This window comes from Bombina bombina, chromosome 4 (assembly GCF_027579735.1).
Source record: "Bombina bombina isolate aBomBom1 chromosome 4, aBomBom1.pri, whole genome shotgun sequence".
Classification (NCBI taxonomy): Eukaryota; Metazoa; Chordata; class Amphibia; order Anura; family Bombinatoridae; genus Bombina; species Bombina bombina.
The window spans coordinates 204633164-204650932 of record NC_069502.1 but is presented as its reverse complement, the minus strand read 5'-3'; the positions used below and the strand labels follow the sequence as shown (position 1 = coordinate 204650932).

Sequence of the window (17769 nt, the reverse complement as noted above, 5' to 3'; positions counted from 1 at the left end):
ACGTTTCACTGTACATTTTGTAATTTCTCTGAAAGGCTGGCGATAAAGGTATGGGTGAAAAGGTGCGCCTAAGATGGAGGATATTCTTTATAAACTAAAACTCCCGGAGAGGTTTTCCCATTAAAATACAGGTTACTCCCATGGATATGGTGGCACCCAATGCTTTATTAACACAAACTTTACATTTTAAAAAGACAACTGCAAACAACTCAATATAAAAAAATACATCTGCATATTATTTCCAGGCTAATCTATGCAAAAAAAAATAATAATTCTATCTGACATTTATTTAGTGTTAAATGTCCCTTTAATGATAACAAACCTCTTATCCCACGACATACTTGAAAACGAGAGAAATCTCAATGTATCCTTCCTGGTAAAATATTTTATAAATAAATAAAAACACAATTTATGCTTACCTGATAAATTTATTTCTCTTGTGGTGTATCCAGTCCACGGATCATCCATTACTTGTGGGATATTCTCCTTCCCAACAGGAAGCTGCAAGAGGATCACCCACAGCAGAGCTGTCTATATAGCTCCTCCCCTAACTGCCCACCCCCAGTCATTCGACCGAAGACAAGCAAGAGAAAGGAGAAACTATAGGGTGCAGTGGTGACTGTGGTTTAAAAATAAAAAACACCTGACTTAAAATGACAGGGCGGGCCGTGGACTGGATACACCACAAGAGAAATAAATTTATCAGGTAAGCATAAATTTTGTTTTCTCTTGTAAGGTGTATCCAGTCCACGGATCATCCATTACTTGTGGGATACCAATACCAAAGCTATAGGACACGGATGAAGGGCGGGACAAGGCAGGCGCTTAAACGGAAGGCACCACTGCCTGTAAGACCTTTCTCCCAAAAATAGCCTCCGAAGAAGCAAAAGTATCAAATTTATAGAATTTAGAAAAAGTATGAAGCGAAGACCAAGTCGCCGCCTTACAAATCTGTTCAACAGAAGCCTCATTTTTAAAAGCCCATGTGGAAGCTACCGCTCTAGTAGAATGAGCTGTAATTCTTTCAGGAGGCTGCTGGCCAGCAGTCTCATAAGCTAAGCGTATTATACTCCTTAGCCAAAAAGAAAGAAGTTGCCGAAGCCTTTTGGCCTCTCCTCTGTCCAGAATAGACCACAAACAATGCAGATGTTTGACGAAAATCTTTAGTAGCTTGTAAATAAAACTTTAAAGCACGAACCACGTCAAAATTGTGTAAAAGACGTTCCTTCTTAGAAGAAGGATTAGGACACAGTGACGGTACAACAATCTCCTGATTGATATTTTTATTAGATACCACCTTAGGTAGAAACCCAAGTTTGGTACGTAACACTACCTTATCTGTATGGAAAATGAGATAAGGGGAATCGCATTGTAAAGCAGATAACTCCGAAACTCTTCGAGCCGAGGAGATAGCTACTAAAAACAGAACTTTCCAAGATAAGAGCTTAATATCTATGGAATGCGAAGGTTCAAACGGAACCCCTTGAAGAACCTTAAGAACTACATTTAAACTCCATGGTGGAGCAACAGGTTTAAACACAGACTTGATTCTAACCAGAGCCTTACAAAATGCCTGAACATCTGGAACCTCAGCCAGAAGTTTGTGCAAAAGAATAGACAGAGCAGAAATCTGTCCCTTTAAGGAACTAGCTGACAAACCCTTCTCCAATCCTTCTTGGAGAAAGGATAATATCTTAGGAATCCTGACCTTACTCCAAGAGTAACCCTTGGATTCACACCAATGAAGATATTTACACCATATCTTATCATAGATTTTCCTGGTGACAGGCTTTCGTGCCTGTATTAAGGTATCAATGACCGACTCGGAGAAACCACGTTTTGATAAAATCAAGCGTTCAATCTCCAAGCAGTCAGATGCAGAGAAATTAGATTTGGATGGTTGAAAGGACCCTGAAGTAGAAGGTCCTGTCTCAGCGGCAGAGTCCATGGAGGAAAGGATGACATGTTCACCAGATCTGCATACCAAGTCCTGCGTGGCCACGCAGGTGCTATCAAAATCACAGATGCTCTCTCCTGCTTGATTTTGGCAATCAGATGAGGGAGCAGAGGAAACGGTGGAAACACATAAGCTAGGTTGAAGGACCAAGGCGCTGCTAGAGCATCTATCAGTGCTGCCTTGGGATCCCTGGACCCGTAACGAGGAAGCTTGGCGTTCTGATGAGACGCCATGAGATCCAGTTCTGGTTTGCCCCAAAGTTGAATCAACTGTGCAAATACCTCCGGCTGGAGCTCCCACTCCCCCCGGATGAAAAGTCTGTCGACTTAGAAAATCCGCCTCCCAGTTCTCTACTCCTGGGATATGGATAGCTGATAGATGGCAAGAGTGAATCTCTGCCCATAGAATTATCTTTGAAACCTCCAACATTGCTAGGGAACTCCTTGTTCCCCCTTGATGGTTGATGTAAGCTACCGTCGTGATGTTGTCCGACTGAAATCTGATGAACCTGACCGCAGCAAGCTGAGGCCAAGTCTGAAGAGCGTTGAATATCGCTCTTAGTTCCAGAATGTTTATTGGAAGGAGGGCCTCCTCCGGAGTCCATGATCCCTGAGCCTTCAGGGAGTTCCACCCCAGCCCAGAAGGCTGGCATCTGTTGTTACTATTGTCCAATCTGGCCTGCAGAAGGTCATACCCTTGGACAGATAGACTCGAGATAGCCAAAAGAGAAGAGAATCCCTGGTCTCTTGATCCAGATTTAATAAAGGGGACAAATCTGTGTAATCCCCATTCCACTGACTGAGCATGCAGAGTTGCAGCGGTCTGAGATGTAGACGGGCAAACGGCACTATGTCCATTGCCGCTACCATTAAGCCGATTACTTCCATACACTGAGCCACCGAAGGGCGAGAAGTAGAATAAAGAACACGGCAGGAATTTAGAAGTTTTGACAACCTGGCCTCTGTCAGGTAAATCTTCATTTCTACAGAATCTATCAGAGATCCCAGAAAGGAAACTCTTGTGAGAGGGGAAAGAGAACTCTTTTCTTCGTTCACTTTCCACCCATGAGACCTCAGGAAAGCCAGAACAATGTCTGTATGGGACTTGGCAATTTGAAAATTCGACGCCTGTATCAGAATGTCGTCTAGGTAAGGGGCTACTGCTATATCCCGCGGCCTTAGGACCGCCAAGAGTGACCCCAGAACCTTTGTAAAGATTATTGGTGCCGTGGCTAACCCAAAGGGAAGAGCCACAAACTGGTAATGCCTGTCTAGGAAGGCGAACCTGAGAAACCGATGATGATCTCTGTGTATCGGAATGTGAAGATAAGCATCCTTTAAATCCACGGTAGTCATATACTGACCCTCCTGGATCATAGGAAGGATGGTTCGAATAGTCTCCATCTTGAAGGATGGAACTCTGAGAAATTTGTTTAGGATCTTGCGATCTAAGATTGGTCTGAAGGTTCCCTCTTTCTTGGGAACCACAAACAGATTTGAATAGAAGCCTTGCCCCTGTTCCTCCTTTGGAACTGGGTGGATCACTCCCATAACTAGGAGGTCTTGAACACAATGTAAGAATGCCTCTCTCTTTATCTGGTTTGCAGATAATTGTGAGAGGTGAAATCTTCCTTTTGGGGAAGAAGCTTTGAATTCCAGAAGGTATCCCTGAGACACAATTTCCAACGCCCAGGAATCCTGGACATCTCTTGCTCAAGCCTGGGCGAAGAGAGAAAGTCTGCCCCCTACTAGATCCGTTACCGGATCGGGGGCTGATCTTTCATGCTGTCTTAGAGGCAGCAGCAGGCTTCTTGGCCTGCTTTCCTTTGTTCCAAACCTGGTTAGGTCTCCAGACCGGCTTGGACTGGGCAAAATTTCCCTCCTGTTTTGTATTAGAGGAAGTTGAAGCTGCACCACTCTTGAAATTTCGAAAGGCACGAAAATTAGGCTGTTTGGTCCTTAATTTGCTGGACCTATCCTGAGGAAGGGCATGACCTTTTCCTCCAGTAATATCAGAAATGATCTCCTTCAGCCCAGGCCCGAATAGGGTCTGCCCCTTGAAGGGAATGTTGAGAAGCTTAGACTTGCAAAACTGAATAGCAAAACCTGAGTTCTTAGCCGTTAGTTTGGTTAAATGAACAACGGCATCAGAAACAAATGAATTGGCTAGCTTAAGGGCTTTAAGCTTGTCAAGGATATCATCCAATGGGGTTTCTACCTGTAGAGCCTCTTCGAGAGACTCAAACCAGAAGGCCGCAGCAGCAGTGACGGGGGCAATGCATGCAAGGGGCTGGCTGGAGAATAAACCCTTGTTGAATAAAAAAAAAAATTTTTTCCAGGTAACTCTCTAATTTTTTGTCCATTGGATCTAGAAAAGCACAACTGTCCTCGACAGGGATAGTGGTACACTTAGCTAGAGTAGAAACTGCTCCCTCCACCTTAGGGACCGTCTGCCATAAGTCCCGTGTAGCGGCGTCTATAAGAAACATCTTTTTAAAAACAGGAGGGGGAGAGAACGGTACACCTGGTCTATCCCATTCCTTAGTAATATTTTCAGAAAACCTTTTAGGGATTGGAAAAACATCAGTGTAAGTAGGTACTGCATAGTATTTATCCAATCTACATAATTTCTCTGGGACTACAATAGTGTCAGTCATCCAGAGTTGCTAAAACCTCCCTGAGCAATACGCGGAGGTGTTCAAGCTTAAATTTAAATGTAGACATATCAGAATCAGAGTGAAGTATCTTCCCTGAATCAGAAAAATCACCCACAGATTGAAGCTCCCCTGCTTCAGTATAATGTGAAGGTGTATCAGACCTAGCTACTAAAGCGTCAGAGAGCTCTGTATTTATTCTATTCCCAGAGCTGTCTCGCTTTCCTTGCAATCCTGGCAGTTTAGATAAAACCTCTGTAAGGGTATGATTCATAACTGCCGCCATGTCTTGCAAGGTATACGCAATGGGCGCGCTAGAAGTACTAGGTGTCCCCTGAGCGGGATTTATAGAATCTGACACGTGGGGAGAGTTAGCCGGCATAACTTCCTCCCTGTCAATTTCTTCTGGTGATAAATTTTTTAAAGCCAGAATATGGTCTTTATAATTTATAGTAAAATGAGTGCATTTGGTACACATTCTAAGAGGGGGTTCCACAATGGCTTCTAAACATAATGAACAATGAGTTCCCTCTATGTCAGACATGTTTAAACAGACTAGTAATGAGACCAGCAAGCTTGGAAAACACTTTAATAACTGTGAACAAGCAAAAAATAAAAAACGGTACTGTGCCTTTAAGAGAAAAAAACAAACACAGAAACTGCTAAAACAGTGAAAAAAGCAGTAAATCTTACGAAATTTTTACAGTGTGTATAATAGGCTAAAAGAGCATTGCACTCACTTGCAAAGGATGATTAACCCCTTAGTTTCAAAAACGGATCAAAAAAACAATAAACGTTTTTTAAACAGTCACAACAAACTGCCACAGCTCTGCTGTGGCCCTACCTGCCCATACAACGACTTTGGAAGGCACAAAAACCCTTTAGAGAGGTCCTAAATGTTCAGTGGACTCCTTCAGGGAAGCTGGATGTCTCAAGCTGCAAAAACAAAAATAGGCCCCTCCCAACCTGAACTCACAGTGAGAGGGCCTTAAAAAACTATCCCTAGGAAAATCTAGACAGCCATGTGGAAAAAACTAGGCCCCAGAATAAAGTTTTATCACCAATAAGTAAAATAAATGTTTATACACTTCAAGCAAACGTTAAATCTATTCAGTAATGTGAGTAAATAATAATAATATTACCCTTTACAGCAAGCATGTTACCAGTCGTTATTAAATCACTGTAATCAGGCTTACCTTAAATAAATCCGGTATTGTCAGCATTTTCTAGCATATTCATTTCTCTAGAAAAATTTAAAACTGCACATACCTCAGAGCAGGAGACCCTGCACGCTATTCCCCCAGCTGAAGTTACCCATCTCTTCAGTTATGTGTGAGAACAGCAATGGATCTTAGTTACAACCTGCTAAGATCATCAAAGACCACAGGCAGACGCTTCTTCAACTTTCTGCCTGAGGCTAAAATAGTACAACTCCGGTACCATTTGAAAATAACAAACTTTTGATTCAAGATAAACTACATTAATGCACCACATCTCTCTAGCTACTTCCATTGTCGAGAGCTGCAAGAGAATGACTGGGGGTGGGCAGTTAGGGGAGGAGCTATATAGACAGCTCTGCTGTGGGTGATCCTCTTGCAGCTTCCTGTTGGGAAGGAGAATATCCCACAAGTAATGGATGATCCGTGGACTGGATACACCTTACAAGAGAAATAAATAAATAAATCTGAATTGTAGGATGCACCCCTTTCAAATGAGGAGTTTTAAAATATATTTTAATGGTGAGGTAAGATAAAGTTTTCTCTACAGTGCTCAGACTCCAATGAGAAATCTGTCATTGTTATGACCCCTGGCAGCAACAGGAATAGGATCACTCATTTATAAAGATGATGACTGCCATTTTAAATGCTGTAAGAAACATTAAAATAAAATTAAAAAATAATTAAAAAAAAAAAAAAAAAAAACTTACCTTGGCTCCCATAACAGCGACCTCTGCTGTTGGCCATGCATAATTGACATCACCTCTTAAATGCTTTGAACTCATGACATCATAAGCTCCTCCATAGGCCTGTGACAAAGTTACAAGATTGTAAAGATTAATTAGAAGCCTGACCGTTGTTTTCCAAAATAACAAAGAAAAGCATAAATGTAGCGCCAACCCTTCACTTGACGGTTGGATAATAGGAACAATATTCTGGGACTTAGGGTTGCAATACAAACATGCTTGAATGCGTTATAGTACTATTGCTTGCATATAAGTATGTGTTTAACTCCTCTATATGTGAGTAGCTCCCAGTCAGAGGCCATGTTCAGATCTGGAGCTAATTTCAACTATGTGTTTAGCCCCTTTAGTGGGGGTTTAAAGGAACACAAAACCACAAAAAGTTATTGCATGATTAAGAGAGAGGACTAAATTTTAAACAACTTTCCAATTTAGTTCTATTATCAAATTTGCTTCATTCTCTAGGTATCTTTGTTGAAGCAATGCACTACTGGGAGCTAGCTGAGCTAATCAGGTCAGCAAGTGGTAAGAGATATATGTGTGCAGCCACCAATCAGCAGCTAACTCCCATTAGTGCATTGCTGCTCCTGAGACTACCTAGATATGCTTTTCAACAAAGGATAGCAAGAGAACTAAGCAAATTAAATAATAGTAAAGTAAATTGGAAAGTTCTTTAAAATCTGAAACATTAAAGTTTAATAAATGACTTTACTGTCAAATGACATGAATCTTGTCATGGCTCCCCAGATGTCTTCAATTAGTAGTGCATTGTTGCTTTTTGACTTTACTGTCTCTTTAAACACATAGTTCTAAGGGCTCGATTTATCAAGCTGGGGCGGACAGAGCGTACATTAGCGCCTCTGGTGGGCAGCAAACCGCTGCCGGAATTTAAGCTTGTACGCAGGCTCATGCAATCCCGCCCCCTGCCCACGCACAGCCAATCCCGTACGGGCATGAGCTGTCAATCTCCCCGGTCAGACGAGACCGGGGAGATTGAAATTCTCCACCTAAGAGATGAACGCTGCTTGATAAATACTGACTGCATGTTCGTATGAGGGCGAACGGCTTAATAAATCCAGCCCTATGTAAGCAATAGTCCAACAAGAAAATACTTGAATACACTAGAGCATTTGCCTAATTTTACCTTTATGTTCTCAGTACTATACAACTCTATTCAAACCCCTACCTGAAAGAAATGTATAGAAGTCAAAGCCTCAAAGGAATCTGTGCTCTTTCTGAAGATAAAGTATAGTGTAAAATGCCATGAATTGAGAAAAGTATGAAAAAAGCAGTTAAGTATTAGAAGGATTAAAGCCGTCATAGCATGTTACAAACTAGTTCCCATCTTGCTGGAGTCAAGTGGGTGTTCACTTCTTACAGATGGGCTTTTGAAATAGCTTTTTAGAGTTATGAGCTAATGACAAGATTATGGCACAGGAATAACCTTGTAGTAAATGGCTGACATATATGGTGAATCTAATTGCTCTAGCAGTGTATACTGGAGAACTAGATTCACTATCCTTCAGCTGATGCATTGCTGGTTATTTGTACAAACACTGGAGAGATGAGGAGTATTGTATAGGCAATTATAGTTTGCTAAATGAAAATCGATTTTAGTCAAAGTGTAACTTTAAGAGTTAACTTTTTGTGATTATACAAAGTTACCGTCAATCATCTAACATTTTGTTTTTTTGGGGTGGGGGGTTCCATCAAAGTGCATTTTCAGCTAGATTCAATATCAGTTTAAGTCATTTTTCCTTTTGGTATTTATAGCGTTAATATTTTAATTGCTCCTCTTGTGTGTATGAAAAAGGGTCATTGAAGTTTATAATAAAAAAAAAAAAAAAAAAAAAGTTAATGTATCTACTACTCTATGTTTACTAAACAGCTCATTTTCCATAAAGACAAATATTGCTGGACTGGTGGAACTACATGCACTCTCCAGTAATACTTTACAATCTTATATTATTTAACCATTGCTTATGTTTCCAGTTATGACTGACCACAGCTTATGTTGCCTCTATCAAGTAAATTAATGTTCCTTGGTTCCTTTTCCTACCTTCCTGGTAATCACAGTGATCTTAGGCACCGTAGCTTCAGCAAACGCAAACAGAAGCTTCGCTCCATGTCTTATGATCCCACCATATTCCTGGGCAGTGCCTGACAAAGAAAGATTTTCAAGTCAGATTTTCTATTTTATTTTTGTTGTCTATTACAAAATGTACTTCTTACAAAACATCCATTACATTTATATATAAAAGAAAAGTAAGATATATACAACAATGAGAAAAAAAAATGTTTGTACCCATAAAAAAGATAAATAAAGCCCCTATTACGATATAAAGATCAATAATATTAACCTCTATTTTATCTAGGGAAGCTCACGCCATTTTACATAGAAACTTAATATATTGAATTCTCTTAGTTTTCCATAGAGTTAATAAGGAATAAGTATTCATTTCCCCTCTCATATAAGGGAAATCTTCTACTAATAAATTACCTTCAACCCAAAGATATTGTAATCTGGAATTTTTTCCAAGAAATTTTAAAATATTTTTTTTCCCCGACAGTTGATCATTATTTGTATTAAACAAAAGCTATATTTACCCCTGTTTTTACAAGTTCAAAAACAATCAACTCTAGCACCTTTTGCTATTTTAGTAACATCAGACATTGTCTTCAGTCTGTATATCTAGTATGTATCTAAAAACATTGTTATATCCTGTCCAGTCCAAATATGACAAATGTGCCCCTGTGTGATTTCATACTGCAGTGTTCTCCCTACATCATATTCCCTGAGAAAGCGAGACAGAGTAATAATTACATCCAACGCACTGCTCCCATAAGGAATACCTGCAGCAGTGCACCTGGGGACCGCGCCCAGTCACGTTGAGTAAAGAAATAAAATACAGCAGCCAGCTAACAAATGCTTAAAGGGACATGAAACTCGATTATTTCAGGATTCAGACAGAGCATGCAATTGTAAACAACTTGCTACAGTAAGCTCAGGTGTCTGCAGGATAGTATGGCAGACGTTTTGCAACAATGTTATCCATTTGCAAGAGCACTGGAGGCCAGCACTATTTCCTGCCATATAGTGCTTCAGACATGTGCACTCCAGAGCTTAAGTCAATGCTTTTTAACAAAAGATATCAAGAAAAAGGAAATTTATGCTTGCCTGATACATTTATTTCTTTTTTGACACGCTGAGTCCACGGATCATCTAATTACTATTGGGAATATCACTCCTGCCCAGCAGGAAGCGGCAAAGAGCACCACAGCAAAGCTGTTAAATATCACACCTCCCTTCCCTCCCAAGTCATTCGACCGAAGTAAAGGAGAGAAAGGAAGTAACAAGGTGCAGAGGTGTCTGAAGTTTATAATAACCAACAACCTGTCTATTCAAAACAGGGCAGGCCGTGGACTCATTGTGTAAAAAAATAAATAAATTTAACAGGTAAGCATAAATTTCCTTTTCTTTTTAATGACACGATGAGTCCAGGGATCATCTAATTACTATTGGGAATCAATACCCAAGCTAGAGTACACAGATGATACGGGAGGGACAAGACAGGGAACCTAAACGGAAGGCACCACTGCTTGAAGAACCTTTCTCCAAAAAGCGGCCTCAGCCGAGGCAAAAGTGTCAAATTTGTAGAACTTTGAAAAAGTGTGAAGAGAGGACCAAGTTGCAGCCTTGCAAATCTGTTCCACAGAAGCTTCATTTTTGAATGCCCATGAGGAAGCAACAGCCCTTGTGAAATGAGCCGTAACTCTCTCTGGAGGCTGCTGTCCGGCAGTCTCATATGCAAAACGTATGATACTCTTCAGCCAAAAAGAAAGTAGCCGTAGCTTTCTGTCCCTTACGTTTTCCTGAGAAAACCACAAACAAGGAAGAAGACTGACGAAAATCCTTAGTCGCCTTCAGGTAAAACTAAGGCACAAACCACATCCAAATTGTGCAGAAGCTGTTCCTTTTGAGAGGTAGGATTAGGAAGGAACAACAATCTCCTGATAAATGTTCCGATCAGAAACTACTTTAGGAAGAAATCCTACTTTAGTATGTAAAAAACTACCTTATCTGAATGAAAAATAAGATAATGGGACTCATACTGCAATGCCGAGAGCTCTGACACTCTGCGAGCAGAAGAAAATGCAACAAGAAATAAAACTTTCCAAGATAACAACTTAATATCTAAGAAATGCATAGGCTCAAACGGAGCCCCTTGAAGAAATTTAAGAACTAAATTCAGACTCCATGGGGGAGTAACTGGTTTGAACACAGGCCTGATCCTGACCAAGGCCTGACAAAATGATTGTACATCTGGAACATCTGCCCGACGTTTGTGTAAAAAAATAGATAAGGTGGAAATTTGACCCTTCAGGGAATTTGCCGATAATCCTTTCTCCAAACCCTCTTGAAGAAAGACAAAATTCTAGGAATCATAACTCTACTCAAGGAGTAGCCCTTGGATTCACACCAATAGAGGTATTTACGCCATATCTTATGGTAAATCTTTCTAGTTACAGGCTTACGAGCCTGAATCAAGGTCTCAATGACCGAGTCAGAAAAGCCCCACTTGGATAAAATTAAGCGTTCAATCTCCAAGCAGTCAGCTTCAGAGAAACTAGATTTGGGTGAAGGAAGGGCCCTTGAATTAGAAGGTCCTTCCTCAACGGAAGACTCCAAGGTGGCCGAGACGACATGTCCACCAGATCTGCATGCCAAAACCTGCGAGGCCAAGCAGGAGCAATGAGGATCACCGAGGCCCTCTCCTGCTTGATTAGAGCAATGACCCGAGGAAGAACAGCAAACGGAGGAAATAGGTATGCTAGACTGAAGGTCCAAGGTACCGCCAGGGCATCTATCAGTACCGCCTGATGGTCCCTGCACCTCGACCTGGGGAGCTTGGCATTCTGCCAAGATGCCATGAGATCTAATTCCGGCTGACCCCCATTTGAGAATCAGGCTGGAGAACACTTCCGGATGGAGTTCCCAATCCCCCGGATGAAAGGTTGGTCTGCTCAGGAAGTCTGCCTCCCAGTTGTCCACCCCTGGGATGTGGATCGCTGACAGACCGCAAGAATGGGCTACCGCACACTGAATTATTTTGTTTACCTCTATCATCGCTAAGGAACTCATTGTTCCTCCCTGGTGATTGATGTAAGCCACTGAAGTTATGTTGTCCGACTGGAACCTGATAAACTGGACCGAGGCTAATTGGGGCCAGGCCAGAAGAGCATTGAAGATCGCTCTCAGCTCCAGAATGTTTATGGGTAGAACAGACTCTGACAGAGTCCAAACTCCCTGAGCCTTTAGGGAGCCACAGACTGCTCCCCATCCTAGAAGGCTGGCGTCTGTTGTCACAATCACCCAGGATGGTCTGCAAATGCAGGTTCCCTGGGAGAGATGATCCAGAGACAACCACCATTGAAGAGAATCCCTTGTCTCCTGCTCCAGTAGTATTCGAGGAGACAAGTCTGCATAATCTCCGTTCCATTGCCTGAGCATGTTTAACTACAGAGGTCTGAGGTGGAACCGAGCAAACGGGATGATGTCCATTGCTGCCACCATCAGCCCGATTACCTCCATGCACTGAGCCACTGATGGCCGAGGAGTGGACTGTAGGGCTAGACAAGTATTGAAAATCTTTGATTTCCTGACTTCTGTCAGAAAAAATCTTCATTGATAAAGAATATATTATTGTTCCTAAGAAAGATACCCTTGCATTTGGAACTAAGGAGCTTTTTTCCAAATTTACCTTCCAACCGTGTGATCGCAGGAAGGATAACAACATTTCTGTGTGGAATCTTGCTTGTTGTAAGGATGGCGCCTGGACCAGGATGTCGTCCAGATAGGGCGCCACTGCAATGCCCCATTACCGAAGCACCGCCAACAGCGATCCCAGAACCTTTGAGAAAATTCTGGGAGCTGTGGCAAGACCGAAGAGAAGAGCCACGAATTGGAAGTGTTTGTCTAGAAAAGCAAACCTTAGAAACTTGTGATGATCCTTGTGAATAGGAACATGCAGGTACGCGTCCTTTAAATCCACTGTTGTCATGAATTGACCCTCTTGGACCAAAGGAAGAATGGAACAAATAGTTTCCATCTTGAAGGACGGTACTCTGAGGAATTTGTTTAGACTCTTGAGATCTAAAATAGGTCTGAAGGTTCCCTCTTTTTTGGGTCCCAGATTGGGGGCATGCCCTTCATGCTGTCTTTGATTCAATAGCAGGCTTCTTGGATTGTTTCCCCTTATTCCAAGACTGATTGGGTCTCCATGATGGTTTAGACTGTTCCTGCTTAGAAGCGGAAGAGTTCTCCCTTGAAATTTCGAAAGGAACGAAAATTACTCCGGACATCCTTCTGTTTGTTTTTCTTATCCTGCGGGAGAAGATGACCCTTACCTCCCGTAATATCAGAAATTATTTCCGTCAAGCCAGGTCCAAACAAGGTCTTCCCCTTGCAAGGAATCGCTAAAAGCTTAGTGCATACATCCACAGACCAAGGTTTTAACCATAAGGCTCTACGAGCAAGAACAGAGAAACCTGAAATCTTAGCTCCCAGTTTAAGAACTTGAAGGGAAGCATGCGTAATAAAAGAATTAGCCAATTTAAGGGCCTTTATCCTATCCTGCATCTCATCCAGGGGAGTGTCTGTCCTAATAGCATCAGACAACACATCAAACCAATATGCTGCCGCACTGGAGACAGTAGCAATGCACACAGCTGGTTGCCATTGTAAACCCTGGTGTATATGCATCTTTTTGAGTAACCCCTCTAATTTTTTGTCCATAGGATCTTTAAAAAGCACAACTATCCTCTATGGGTATAGTAGTTCTCTTAGCTAGAGTGGAAACCGCTCCTTCCACCTTGGAACAGTTTGCCAAGCCTCCTTGAAATATAGGAGATGGAGAAAAAGGGATACCCGGTCTCTCCCACTCCTTAGTAATGATCTCAGAAGCTTGGTCTGGAACCGGAAAAACATCTATTGATGAAGAGACCTCAAAATATTTGTTAAGCTTACTGGATTTCTTAGGATTAACAACGACCGTGGAGTCGTTGTCGTCCAACGTAGCTAAAACCTCCTTAAGTTGCAGATGAAGGTGTTCTAGCTTAAACCTGAAAGATACCACTTCAGTATCAGTAAGGGGAATTATACTGTCAGAATCTGAAATTTCACCTTCAGATGCTACTACGTAATCCCCCTCAGACTTCTGAAAGGGGGCATCCGCAATAGCAATAACTGCGTCAGAAACCTCGCTAACTGAATGTCTTATTTTCCTCTTACGCTTTCCCTGCAACATTGAAAAAGCAGACAACGCATCTGAAACTGCAGAAGACATGAGAGAAGCGATGTCTTGTAAAGTAACCCCAGCTGAAGCTAAAGAGGAAGCGCAGGGCACTGCATGAGAGGGGGGTAAAATTTGGGATGCTTGAGGAGAAAGCTGCGGCATATATTGAGTATTGTCATTAGACTCCACATTGGCATCAAAGCAAAAAGAACAAGTGACAGCTTGCAAGGACTCTTGGTCCATCTTAACTCACAACTGTTCACAAAAATAAATAATAATTTTTAAGCAAAATTAGAATTGACCAAAAAAAACGTTACTGTCTCTTTAAATTTTAAAACGGCAACTTTTTGCTTTTTAACGTATGTAAATAAAGTAATACAAATTAACCCTGCAGATCACCTCTACACCTCAGCAGTACTTTGCTGAGGTGCCTACCTGTCTGAAGAACTCGACCCTCTCTGCTAAACAGGAGCCGTTCCCACCAACAGAACCGGAACTCTGCAAATACTACAAACGTTAGTTGACACCCATCAAATTCATTCAAAGATGAGCAGTTGAATATGCTAACAAGCTCTTCTTCATCATCCGACTAGATGCGCAGTAGAATATGCAAACAAGCTTCTTCTTCCGACTATCAGGAAGAGGAAGTGAGCGCAATGCAATCCTCTAGTACCGCCCATTGTAGGCGTCGCCAATCCTGTCATCTCCCGGTCGTGCATATTATTAAAAACGCCCCAGTGCCTGCGCTTTTGCTGTCCACATATGCCTCCTGACAACATAGGAGCTTTGTGCCATAAATAAAGTGTCCCATATCCCATGAGTCTCTTTATTGTCCCTTGTTGAGATCAAGATAATAAGTCAGCACTTACCTCATAGTCTGCCCGACAGTAAGGCAGCTCCCAGGTTTGAGAGGTCCTCTCCTCCCTCACATGGACCTGTGACAAAAAGGAAAAGCCTGAGTAAGATCCCTCAGTTTTTCAGAGTTAGGGCAACATCAATATGGGAGGCGCAGTGTGAATTATGTCCCACAAGTTCCCATCGCTCTAAAGACACCACTGCTCTACTGAAGAGACTGATATGGACTACGGGTACACCCTAGGACAAAGCAGCACAATCTTGTACTACTTAAAAAATAATAAATGCTTGATTGAAGATATTTTTCTAACACCTAATTTTACCATCTCCTTGCTCTTAACGTAGGCAAAGAGAATGACTGGGTTGATAGGGAAGGGAGGTGATATTTAACAGCTTTGCTGTGGTGCTCTTTGCCGCCTCCTGCTGGACAGGAGTGATATTCCCAATAGTAATTAGATGATCTGTGGACTCAGCGTGCCATTAAAAAGAAATATGATAGAATAGGAAACTTTTTAAATTGTATGCTCTGTCTGAAGTTTTTGGGTTTCATATCCCTTTAAAGGTATAGTAAACTCCACATTTTTCTTGTATGATTCAGATAGAACATACAATTTTAAAAAAACTTTCCAATTTACTTCTATTATCAAATTTGCTTCATTCTCTTGTTATCCATTGCTGAAGGAACAGCATTGCACTACTGACAGGAAGCTGAAAATATCCATTTAGCCAATCACAAGAGACAAATGTGTGCAGGCACCAATTAGCAGCAGCTCCCACTGGAGTAGGATATGTACTTATTCATTTTTAACAAGGGATACTAAGAGAATGAAGCACATTTGAAAATAGAAGTGAATTTAAAAGGGTCTTAAAATGACCGGCTCTATCGGAATCATGCAAGTTTAATTTTACATTTCTATAAATAGTCTATTCTTTTTAAAAGAGCTCGAGATGTCCTAAAATAAAGCATTAGAACTATCATATTCCGTTATATGGCAAAACGGATAAAGTACTTATTCTGCAAAACAGTTGTTAGAGTTTTAAGTTACAAACCCAGAAGTAGAGCAGTTTCTCCAAAACCCGAAAAACAATTTGCAGCTATATGTGAAATGTTCTAATAAAATGCAGTAAATTACTCATTGTCTCAAGTCAACAATCTAGTTTATTTATAAAGGAAACTCTTACAAAGTAATAGAACAGTGAGTACCAGGCACTTGCAACGGACGCTGGAAAAAATACCCAGCAGCATTTCAAATGTAAAAAGGGACAAACGCAAACAAACTTTCTTCCAGGATTCAGAAGTAAAATGATAAATTACTTATTTTTTTGTGCGATTGTGACAGACCATGCAATTGAAAAAAAGTACAATTTACTTCTGTTATAAAATTTGCTTTGTTCCCACGGTATTTGTTGAAGACGTAGCTAGGTGCCTGGAACACTACATGGCAGGAAATAGTGCTGCTCTTGCCTATGGGTAATATTCTTGCAAAACTGCTGCCGTATAGTGCCCCAGACACATGCACACTCCTGAGCTTATGTCCTTGATTTTCAACAAAAGATACTAATAGAACGAAGAAGAAGAAAAGCGATAGACATAAATTAGAAAGTTATTTAAAATTGCATGCTCTGAATCATGAAATAAATATTTGGGGTTTCATGTACGTTTAGGTAGGAGCGTGCATGTGACAAGCAATTTATGGCATCAGTTTTATATCTATGTTATACAGTTGCAAAAACACTAGGTGGCAGCATCTACAGAAATGTGCACACTACCTACCTGGATATCTCTTCAACAAAGAACTATGAGAACAGTCAATTTGATAATAGAAGAGAAAAAAACTTAAATTGTATATCCTCTGAAAAAAAGAATTTCTGGGTTTCATATTCCTTTAGAGAGAGAGAAATGAATTTGCATACAATAGTATTTCTGCAAATATTTACTCATTGCTCCTCAATGTGCTATCAGCTCCAAACAAGATTACCTGGTAAAAAGCCAGGTACATCAACAAAAGTGATAATAGGGATGTTAAAGGCATCACAGAATCTAACAAAACGTGCGCCTTTCACTGAAGAATTAATGTCCAAGCAGCCTGTAAGAAAAGAAACGTGAAATATTAGTTCTGTTACTCCATAAAATGTCTAGTATGAGAGAGACATAGAAGAGTATGTTTTTTATATGTGTATCATATATAGCAACGATCAAAGGGACATAAAACTGTATTTAAAAAATGCTGTATTGTGCTATAGCTTCATCTTTGGGTTGGTATGCACTACGATTCTGAATATGGCCATAGTAAGAAGGGAATGTGGAAAAAGAAAAAAACTCAAACATACATGCTACCCAGTGATTGCTTGATATTGGCAGAAACTCCATTATATCCCTAACTAGCCCCAGAAAAGGGAATATAAAATTCTATATAGCCTTTTTAAGAGTTCTGTCCCTAGAATGCATTTAAATGCTTGTAAAAAAATCTGCTTACAAAATAAAATATTTTAAAATGCAATCATTCATTTCGAGACAGTCTCTCTTTATCTATATATCTATATCTATATCTATATAATTTTACTTTCTCTTTTACCCCTTTATGCCCAGCACAAGTGTTTAACATTGGAACCAAGTTCCAATTTAAACGCTTTCTGCAAAAATGAAATCCTGCAGTAGTTGATGAGATCACGTTATTTCAAGGCCGAGATCGGATCATGGGGGACTTCCTACGGTGTTGCGCACACGCCCCCCAGGTATATCCTTGCCTATGTCAAAGGGGGAAGCTGCGGAACACCTTATATGGTAGGACGTTCCATGCCATACTAACGGCGTAAAATGCCCAGCGCTGTTAGGACGGCATAGAATGTCCTAACGGCATGAAGGGTTAACATTTGCAATTCAACAGTAGAAAAAAAAAATAATAAATAATATAGGATTTATTCCTGGCATGTAAACAGGTGTTGGCAACAAATTTGTAGTTGTAAAGGTTTTTTTTATAAATTTATTTTGTTTGCAGATCTGTAGCAATTCAGGGATTAATATCTGGTCTACTGAAATTTGTCAATA

The 17769-nt window shown here is 40.8% G+C and overlaps 1 protein-coding gene across 1 annotated transcript in view; it reads right to left on the bottom strand.

Moving 5' to 3' along the window:
* Nucleotides 1–17769, bottom strand: part of PCCB (propionyl-CoA carboxylase subunit beta) — a 71948-nt gene that overhangs the window by 18193 nt on the left and 35986 nt on the right. Inside the window, exons 11-13 of the mRNA XM_053709753.1 lie at nucleotides 16700–16807; nucleotides 8630–8730; nucleotides 6538–6636 (exon numbers count right to left, since the gene is read on the bottom strand). Of these exons, the coding sequence (XP_053565728.1) occupies nucleotides 6538–6636; nucleotides 8630–8730; nucleotides 16700–16807 (308 nt within the window). The remainder of the gene's footprint in view (nucleotides 1–6537; nucleotides 6637–8629; nucleotides 8731–16699; nucleotides 16808–17769) is intronic.